This window comes from Nicotiana tomentosiformis, chromosome 10 (genome assembly GCF_000390325.3).
Source record: "Nicotiana tomentosiformis chromosome 10, ASM39032v3, whole genome shotgun sequence".
Taxonomy (NCBI): domain Eukaryota; kingdom Viridiplantae; phylum Streptophyta; class Magnoliopsida; order Solanales; family Solanaceae; genus Nicotiana; species Nicotiana tomentosiformis.
Genome location: NC_090821.1, coordinates 15,878,588 through 15,888,584, shown reverse-complemented (window position 1 = coordinate 15,888,584; position 9,997 = coordinate 15,878,588). Strand labels below are relative to the sequence as shown.

General features: G+C 33.0%; 1 protein-coding gene across 3 annotated transcripts; it reads right to left on the bottom strand.

Annotated features, from left to right (window-relative positions):
* Positions 1-4,289: 4,289 nt before the first annotated feature.
* LOC104092892 (ankyrin repeat-containing protein At5g02620-like) lies at positions 4,290-9,156 on the bottom strand. Of its 3 annotated transcripts, XM_009598579.4 has the most exons (5): positions 8,836-9,156; positions 8,343-8,410; positions 7,578-7,953; positions 6,752-7,161; positions 4,290-5,366 (listed from the first exon to the last, which is right to left on the bottom strand). In XM_009598579.4, exons 3-5 carry the CDS (start codon positions 7,909-7,911, stop codon positions 4,488-4,490), a joined length of 1,623 nt encoding a protein of 540 aa, XP_009596874.1. In that variant the 5' UTR covers positions 7,912-7,953; positions 8,343-8,410; positions 8,836-9,156; the 3' UTR covers positions 4,290-4,487. The 3 variants fall into 3 exon arrangements, with proteins under 3 accessions (XP_009596874.1, XP_033511186.1, XP_009596876.1); XM_033655295.2 differs by having other exon boundaries at positions 7,578-8,410; positions 8,836-9,155; XM_009598581.4 differs by lacking the exon at positions 8,343-8,410 and having other exon boundaries at positions 8,836-9,155.
* Positions 9,157-9,997: the final 841 nt, after the last annotated feature.

Sequence of the window (9,997 nt, the reverse complement as noted above, 5' to 3'; positions counted from 1 at the left end):
TGAAATGGTCAATCAATAAATTTTGAAGGTGTTTGATTCTTCACCATTGACAGCCATTAAAAAGCTTTGAAGCTTTGAATTCAAATTTGGATTTGAAAACCCATTATTTATTTGGATTGGGTGTTGTTGCAAATAATTGGAGATATTGTTTGGAGTTTATATCTCAATTTTGAGGGTGTTTGGTGAAGATTAGACTTGATTTTGGCTAAATTTCAGATTTAAACTCGAAGAAAAAGAAGAACACGTGACATACAATATACTTACAAAATTGTATTAAAGTTGTATTATAATTGTATGCAAATTATATTCTATTGTAGTTATATATTTTTTTTATTTGAATGTTGTATGAAAGTTGAAAAATAATTGTATAATGTATGAATCGTTGTATGAAATTTATATTTAAGTTATAAATACTATCTTTTTACATAAAGTTGTTAATATGTATCGAAATTGTATTAAAAGAGAAAATTTTGATTGAAATTTCAGAGAGTAAGAAGAACACACTACATACAAAATATATACAATTCTTTTACAAATACATACAGAAGATATATTGTATAAAATTTGTATGAAAATTGTATTTAAATTGTATGATGTTGTAGTTGTATTTAACTGGATAAAAATTATGTATGAAAGTTGTAGATAAGTTATAACTAAGTTGTATATTATATAATTAGTTGTATAAAAAAAATTAATTTATATATAGTTGTAGATGTATCAAATTTATATCAAATTTGTACGAAATTTATTTTTAATTTGTATGATGATGTACCATACAAATTTATCATTGTCAAGTTTATATTGTTGTTATTGCTGGTACTACATCGACAGAGATGGAGGCGTTGAACATTTTACTTAAATTTCGAGTTTGTCTTTGAGCAAAAATTTAAAATCTCTTTCAGAAACTAAAGAGCAATTATACTTTTAAGAAAATTTATACTAGATGCGTGCAATTAAATAAAGGGAATAGGAGGAGAGAAAAAAGGAAAAGAGTGTACCTAAAGTCCCTAATTTAAGGCACTAATAGTGGATAGTACATGGAGAGAGGCGGCAGAAAATAGGGAAAGAGAAGAGGAGAAAAAAAATAAAAGGGTGTAACTTAATCACCTAATTTAAGGCACTAATAATGGATTATATATAAATTATAAGCAAGCCTTATTTAGGGCGGGTAATTTCTAAAACTAGGACAATTTTGATAATATGGTTTCATATAGTGTATAGGAAAGAAAAAAACTCAAAGAGTAATCGTTCCTTGAAATTTCTGGGCAATTGCTTTTCTCTTCTATTTTTGTTCTCAATCAAATAAACAAGCTACTATTTTTGATCGTTCAAAATAATAAGTTAAAGAATAAAATAAAGGAAATTTTACCTCCTATAGCAAAGGTATACACCCTATTATTGTAAATAAAAATTATTTTAAAATATTATTTTCTATAGCAACCTTTTATATTTTATAGCAAAATAGGTATTTATGGTATATACTACAAGTGAGGCATGAAATACGCTATTTATGATTTTCCTCTCTCTTTCTTTCAATTAACACACGATTCTCTCTCAAATTTTTTCTTCTTTCTCGCTCTCTCTTCCTTTTCTCTCTTCTGAGATAATATGCTGCGTTTCACTCTCTTCAAATCTGTTGTTATCTAATGTGCAACTACATGGAAGACATTCTTATGGAAGCTACATATTGGAGTTTCTCCCTTTTCCCTACCTTCTCCAGCTATTTTATGCCTTGAAACTTCTTCGGATGAGATAATTTGTAACAGAGGGTTTCTTTTGCTGTTTGATTATTGCAAATGTCATCTTACATATTTCTTTTTAATCAATGTGGTCTCTCTCTTCTTTCTCGTCGCTCTGAGGCTAGGCCACTGCGCGGGGAGCAAAAACGATGTCGGAATAATCCGAGTAGAGCATGGGTACGGTAACATGAGCGTCGGAGAAGATTTGAGGGCTGGGTTTTTTTGTTCGTCTCCATTTTTAGTTTTAAGTATACAATATTTTGCTTGGCCGGAAAACACCATCTCCGGCGAACTTTCTTCTCTTCTTTGTTATTTAGTCACATATGATGATACAAATACATTGTATTATGTACAAATTCACTCAAATACATTGTATTTTTATATAAATATATAATTATTTGCCTGTATTTATGTATTTCGAAGGTTTCTATTTTTTTTAATACAACTGAATATACATGTATTCATGCATGAATACAGGATATAAATATTGAAATACACTGAATACAAACATTAAAATAGAACATAATATAAACAGAAATACATTTAATTTCAAATACAGTGAAATATAGTAAAATACATTGAATACAAATAGAATTACAGTGAATACAACCAATGAAATATACTGAATACAACAGTAATAACATGTATTAGGAATAACTAAAATTCCGTTAATACAAATACATCTTAATACACTGAAAATAAAATAGCGAATACACTAAATACAAATGTTGAATTTAATGAATGCAACAGTAAATATAAAATAATAAAACACACTAAATACAAAAGTTAAATACAACAGTTATATACAAATAAAAAATCATTCTAATTAATTGGGTTGATAATGAGGAATGTTAGAATTGATTTTGTTGAGTTATATTAGGAATGTACCACGCTAATTGATATTATTTCCGTTATTAGACAGTTGAACATACGTATTTTTAAGGTGATTGTCGTTACTGTATTCATGAATACATGGCGCGAATACATATGAATATATGCGCGTACAGTTGGACTGCCCTAATTTTAGGCGTTTTTTGCTGTTGTATTCATGAATACAGCAGCGCGAATACAACGAATACATTACCGTAATAACTGAATAGTAGCTATAGGAAGTAATTATGTATATGGTAGTTATAGGAAGTTAATAGCCACTAAACAATAGTAGTTTCTGAAAATGCCTCTAAAATAAACAATAGAATTAATACTCAAAGGCCAATTTTTGAAAATAGCTAATTTAACTTAATTACATTTAAATTCCAAACTATTGCTGCTTCAATTGCAAGACTTACATTTGGAGATTAAACAACATAGTAGGCTTCTTAATTTTTCCATTGAACACAAGAATTTAAGAAAAAATCAATATTTTCTTTTAGTTTTCTCAAACTGCTTGTCAAGAGAAATTCAAATAATTTTTGTTTGACCAATAAATATATTCCACAACTTCATCATACTTATGAGTGACTGTGATCTTACAGTTTATAATTTCAAACTTGCAATAAGGCTATGTTAGATTGAAGTTCAAAAGGAAAATATCTCAAGAGGCAAAAGGAACTGTGTCAAAAAGGATAAAACATGATATATATATATATATATATATATATATATATATATATATATATATATATATATATATATATATATATATATAAAATATGCTTTTTTCCACCGGGCTTAGACTATGTCTCCCGAACAATCTTATACATATGACGCAAGACGATTCCACATATCGAGGTCGGAATGGGAACGAGTATTTTTACGTCTTACTGTAGTGTCCAGTTTGTCTTAATTTTCGATTGATGAACAAGAAGGAAGATGCCCTGGGGTCTTTTGTTTCCAAAGAATGTGGATTCGGCATTTTGATTTTCACATTGATCTCAACCATGCTCGGAAAATCCTTCTCAAATCTTCTCCGGGAAGATTGACTCGACAAATAAAGCACTGAATTGGCGAAAAGTTTTGTGAAGGTAGAGAGAGATTTTCAAATCAGACTTCAAGTTTGTGTGCCACGTGTTAAGAAGGCAGAGACCGTCCTAGGCTTCGCCCTAATTCCCATCTAAGGTTGAATAAGATTACCAGCATTTTGACATAATTTTGACATAACTTACCTACAATTATTGCACTTACCTACAATTAGTGCACTTATCCAAATTTTGACGTAACTTTACCTACATTTATTAGAGAAATTCTAAGCTTTGGAACTGTAATATCATTATGTTTGAAGTTAGAAAGTAACCAATATGTGAGACTAATTTGATGCATTATGCTACTACTGTTGCCAATTACAAAAGAAAAAAGTACCTGAGACTAATTTCATGACAATATGATACAAGTCCTATTTTTCTTTAGTCGATAATGGTAGAATCCGTATCAGTTTGAGCGCAAATATTGATTATTCCAATGGTACTTATTACCCAACATTACCATATGTACCTAGTAACTCTGCTTACCAAAACTTAAGCAGATGAAAATAAATCAGTAAATCACCTAGTATATTTTTGTCGTTGCTCAGCATACGAATCAAATAGGTGCAACGGTCCCCTGATACCAGAATGAGACTGAATAGTGAGCGATTCATTCACTGTCACTTAGAGCAAGTAGGATTAACCAAAATTTTCTTGAGGTAAAGAACTACCTTTGACTTGAGTTTGCACATGAAAATAAAGCCAAGGCCTTTCATCACCCCACAAAAAAAAAAAAAAAAAAAAAAAAAGAAATTACAATATGGGGCTGGATTCACCAGAAAACTGTCTATATAGCATATATTTTCTTGTATTCATTGTTTAGAGCATCTGAATCTGAGAGGACTGATGCTGACCAGGACCGCGACCTGCTGGCCAAAGAGTTCCTTCGGATGCTCCTCTTGTTCGAGGACCTTATCCGATTCATAACGACCCAATAGCACATCGTTCCAATAGTTGTAGCCATTATGCTTGCTCCTATTATGGACACTAATATTGGCATCCATAAATTATCGTCGCCAACAACAACGTACGATAGGGACAAGTAAGCCACTGAAACAAACAAACATGCCACCCACATTAGCTTATTTATAATTGACATCATCTTCTTCTTCGCTCTGCTTTCTATTACCACTATTGTTGTTTGGACAACCACAACAGCAAGAGCGATAAATAAGGATATCGAGTCAAAGACGAAGAAAACCAGAAATGCTGGATTTGGACCAATATTTGCTTCTCCAAGGGAATGATCAGGTGGGATATCATCCGGATCATCGACCCATTGGCCATTGATTTGAAAGATTGCACCAAAGGCTACTGTGGCAATGAGCACTGCAACAACTGTGGTAGAATTGATTGCATTGTTAAGGCCTTCTGCATGCATTTTGTACACACGCTTGGCAATGTCTTGTATACGTCTTCTTGTTAGGCGTGTAGTTTCTAATTGATAATGCACCCCGTGTTTTATGTCACTTACAGTTTGCTTCAACTCCCTTGCTGGATTTGTTGCCTGTGGCTTGATGGATCTAGCACTTTGAACACCATGTTCCTGAAAGATGGTTACTATTTCAGCCTGTCCTAGTTTCTCTGCAGTGTCGAGGACTGTCTCGTTGGTCCTATTGACGACTCTAGTGTCTGTTTCATTCTGCACAAGCAGCAACTTCACAATCTGCATATGTCAAAACAAGTATGAAATGAGCTCCCAATATATTCCACTCGCGCCTAAAACTCCTCATCAATTCCTTCAAATTTATTTTAAGAAACCACGCTAATCGACAAACCAAGGCTCTTTTGATATCTATCTGAATGCAAGTGATATATTATTGGCAGAAACAGGTTCGAAAGGACTTCTGATTTATTAAATAATCTAAAATACAACAGCAACAACAACTACACAGTATAATCCCACAAGTGAGGTCTGAGAAGGGTGGGATGTAGGTAGCCTTACCCCTACCCTGGAAGGGCAGAGAGACTGTTTTTCCGATAGACCCTCGGCTAAATAAAATACGGAAGAAGCACCGATAACAAGTAATGGCAAGACAATATATTTAGAAAACTAAAACCAAGATAGCAATAGAAACTATGAAAGAAGTACTGATAATTAGTAACAACAATACAAGGTATGTTATGGGGGCAAACTAAGGGAGTACTGGTGGCAAGTAATAATAGTACAAGATGCGATAATAGCAAGCTAAGGATAAAGGGGTGTCATAGTAACACTAATACTATTGAACTAAGAACTAATGAAGACAAAGAGAAACGCTCGGCTACCCACTAACCTTCTACGCTAATCCTCAACCTGCACACCCTCCAATCAAGGATCATGTCCTCAGTCAGCTCAAGTTGCGCTATGTCCCGCCTAATCACCTCTCCCCAAGACTTCTTAGGCCTACCTCTACCCTTCCTTTTATCCCCAAGACTAACCTCACACACCTCCTAACAGCAAATTCTTTGGAAGTTTGCTTGTTGAAACCTTAAAGTTTTTGAATTACAGTTCAGCGAAGAAATCACTTTTTGGTTTCAAAAATATTGCTAGACATCTTCCGTTCTCCGCTTAAGGATAAAGATTGTAATCTAGTGTTCTTTTCTATGCATAGTGATAATTTTACCTACTGCATAACAAACTCTTCAATAAACCTTGCATCCGCAATGTCGATTCGTATTTCTTGTTTATATTTTTTCCTAGTTATTTTTCAACATCTGTAATTCCCACTATATAAATTCTGAGGAAGAGTTATTGGGATCTCTTAAGTAACAAGAGAGCGAAAGATGAACAAAAAAGTCAAAGAAACAAAATCTTCAAGACACTAAATAAAAGAAAATAGATCCATGTCTTTGATTGATAAACAAAGAGTATTCTACAACTGAAACATCAGGAGAACAGCTAAAGTTTCAAAGCAAAATTCTCGCGTATTAGAAAAAGGACATATATTGGACTAAGACGAGATAAACTGAAACTATATGGATGGTAAAGATTTATTTAGCCGGCCCAAACTTTCTTGGAATTGAGGCGTAGTAATAGTAGTTATTGTTGTATAAGAAAAAAGAAAATACCTGATCCCTGCCTTTCCGAGCAGCAATATGCAACGCAGTATTGCCCTTGTTGTCAACCATATTTATCAAAGAAGGATCAGCTCTAATCAGCTCCTCCACAACCTCAAGATTTTGTCCTTTGACAGCCATGTGAAGTGCAGTCTGTCCCTTTTTATCCATTCTAGTTGCAATCCCTGGCTCCTTACTCAAAAGCGCTTTCAAAACCTGCACATGTCCATTTCTCGCAGCAGAGTGCAACGCCGTTTTCCCATTACTTTTAGCTATGGTGGCTAAACTGCTCTCTGCCTCCAATAGATAATTCACCACCTCTATATGCCCTTGGTTTGCTGTTGTATGCAAAGCTGTAGTATTTGAAACATCGACGGTCATTGAGAGCTCTGGATGTGCTTCCATTAATACCTTCACCACATCTGCAAAATTACAAATTCAACTTCATAATTGACAGAGATAATTATAGAAAGTTGGCTAGTATGTTATAATGAACATCAATGGTAGTTTAAAAGCATTCCTTTCCTAGGGTCAATAGGTGAACGATATTCCGTTCTACAGCTACAACACTTGATTTTTATCATTAATATTAAACATTGTAATATAATAGAATTGCCTTTAAAGCTACCATGTGCATACGTGTTTTTTATTTTATTTTAATACAAAGACAATTCCTTAAAATCGCCTGAATTAGACATCAGAAAATAGAAAAGCAAATCAGAGTAATTCATACTAACATCAACAACAATAACAACAACAATAACAATAACAATAACAACTGTGTGTCAGTCCCAAACTAGTTAGGGAATGATAAGACCTCATACTAACATCAACATACCTAAATCTCCTTGTTTGGCAGCAATGTGCAAAGCATCATAGCCGTTCCTCGCTTTTATTCCAGCAGCAACAAGATCATAGTAATGGATCATCTCCCTAACCGACTGATAATAACCATATTCTGCTGCAACATATAATGCAGTTTCCCCAGCTGAATTTTGCTTTATTATCAACTCTGCCAATTCTTCCTCCTCTGTCTTTTCAAGAATCTCTCTTATTGCAACAATATTTCCAGCTCTAGCTGCTGCATGCATGGAACTGTCATCCCTTTTCCCCGTTAATTGTTTTGTCATCTTTTTCCGGGGTGCCACCGACTTAGGTGTAGGTGCTTCCATCCTATACAGTTGCAAAAAATCCTCCTTTCACCACCCTTCAGTCTGTACAACAACAACAAAAAAAAAAAAAAAAAAACAACGCCTCAATTCCAAATTAGCTGGAATCGGCTATATGAATCCTCAATATTCGTTCCTCTCTTTTCATCACCCTTAAATCAATGCAATAACAAGAACTACGTCTCAATTCCAAATTAGTCAGGTCGTCTATATGTATCCTCAATAACCGTTCTACTCCATTTGAATTGTTTCTTTCAACTACTCAATAATTTATTTTTAGGACAAATTAAGGACCCTGGCTAATCTTTATGAAAAATCCCTTATTTTCCTTCCCTCAAACACCCAAATCAACAATCAAAATTTTAGACACCAAGAGAGATTCAGAAACCAAAAGGGAAGCTCTATCAATCTGAAGCCGAATGTGAGAATCATACGTCTCTAGATTCATCAAAGGCAAAAACTTTCAATTTCATTCCCAACTTTTTTGAGCGAAAATCAAGCCCTGATAACAACAATAACAAAACCATGCATTAGCATTAGCATTCTTTAAGTATGAAGAAAGAAAGACATTTGTTTTCACTTCTTAACTTCCCCCACAATTGTTTTTTTTTTTTTTTGAAATTTTGCTCTCTTTTTCATTTCTATAACATTTACTCCCTCCGTTTCAATTATGTGAACACATTTGATTGGGCACGAAGTTTAAGAAAAGAGATAAGACTTTTGAACTTATGGTATAAAATGAGGCACGTATATTTTGTGTGGTTATAAATCGTTGTATAAAGGTAAATTATTTTCAAATAAGGAAAGAGGTCATTCTTTTGGCACGGACTAAAAAGGAAATAGGTTTACACAAATTGAAACGGAGGAAGTATTTATTACACGTAAAAAGATTGCAAAATTCATAAAAAGAAAAGGGAAATTATTTACCTGGGCTAAAAAAAGTTTCCCCTTGTTGTTTTTTCTCCTTAAATATCAACAAACCCCATAAGTGATCTATCTGTAAATTATTTTCCAACAAATTGGAACAAGGTGGAGAAACAGTGCTAGAAGTTAAGAGAAAGGGACATTAAAGGCACATTTATACAACAAACAAACTTTACATACACATGTATGCAAAATATAATATCTTTAAAGAATCACACCCAAAGCTCTTGAATCCTTAAAAAAGAACCATAAAAATGGCTCTTTTGTAAAGTTGGTGATGACGTTGATAGTTTTTATTTTGAGAATAAAAGATAAAAATATTTGTGGGTCATATTTCTTTTCCCTTTTTTTTTCTTTTGTAATAAGTTGAGAGACAACAGAAGAAAACGCTAATTCCTGTGGTGCTGGGCAAAATGAACTAACCATATTACCAGAACCACGCGCCAAGTGTTTTTGGTAAAATTGTTTTCCAATATCTGGTTATGGTGAACTGATTAAAATATTCTCCTTGAAAAATTATCGCTACTAAATGAGACACTGCAACTAAAATCTCTTTTTTCACGTCACTTTTTTTTTCCAACTGGTTTCTGGAATTGTTTTGAAGTTCGGCTAATTTGATCTCGCGTTGCGTAAGATTCGCTAAAGGGAGAAGCGCTCTATACTAGAATTGTTTTGGAATTTTTTAGTTCTTACACAATATTTATTAAAATTGTCTTAGTTTTGTATATTACCGTCCTAAATAAGGTTTGCTAGCAATTTATATATAATTTATTATTAGTATCTTAAATTGGGGATTTAGTTATAGCAGGCTAAAAAGCAGTGAACATCGAAGTAAGAAAAACTGGGGAAAGAACAGAAAAGGAGAGATAGAGATGGAGAGAGAGAGTGAAAGAGAGAAAGAGAGAGTAGGTATATTCGTTATTCAATTCCTAATATAAAGGAAAACTCATTTAAAACTAATTTGTATATAATTAAGTTAAAACTTGATTAGAGATTATAAATAAGTTCCTATGTAGTATAGATAGGTAAAAAAATCCTTTAAAGTTAGGTTAATTTTTAACCCAAATTGATTAATGAGTAACTTAACCAAAATATCTTAGAAATAATTTTTTTTGTTTGATATATTGTATATGACCAAAAGAAAAGGAAAAAGTCTTATACAGTA

Bases quoted from the DNA above. Each gene is read 5' to 3' on its own strand.
- LOC104092892 (XM_009598579.4), bottom strand. From the start codon at position 7,911: ATGGAAGCACCTACACCTAAGTCGGTGGCACCCCGGAAAAAGATGACA. The intron at 7,162-7,577 runs GTATGTTGATGT...GTAATTTTGCAG, and splicing joins TGCCAAACAAGGAGATTTAG to ATGTGGTGAAGGTATTAATG. The intron at 5,367-6,751 runs GTATTTTCTTTT...TGACATATGCAG, and splicing joins CTCGGAAAGGCAGGGATCAG to ATTGTGAAGTTGCTGCTTGT.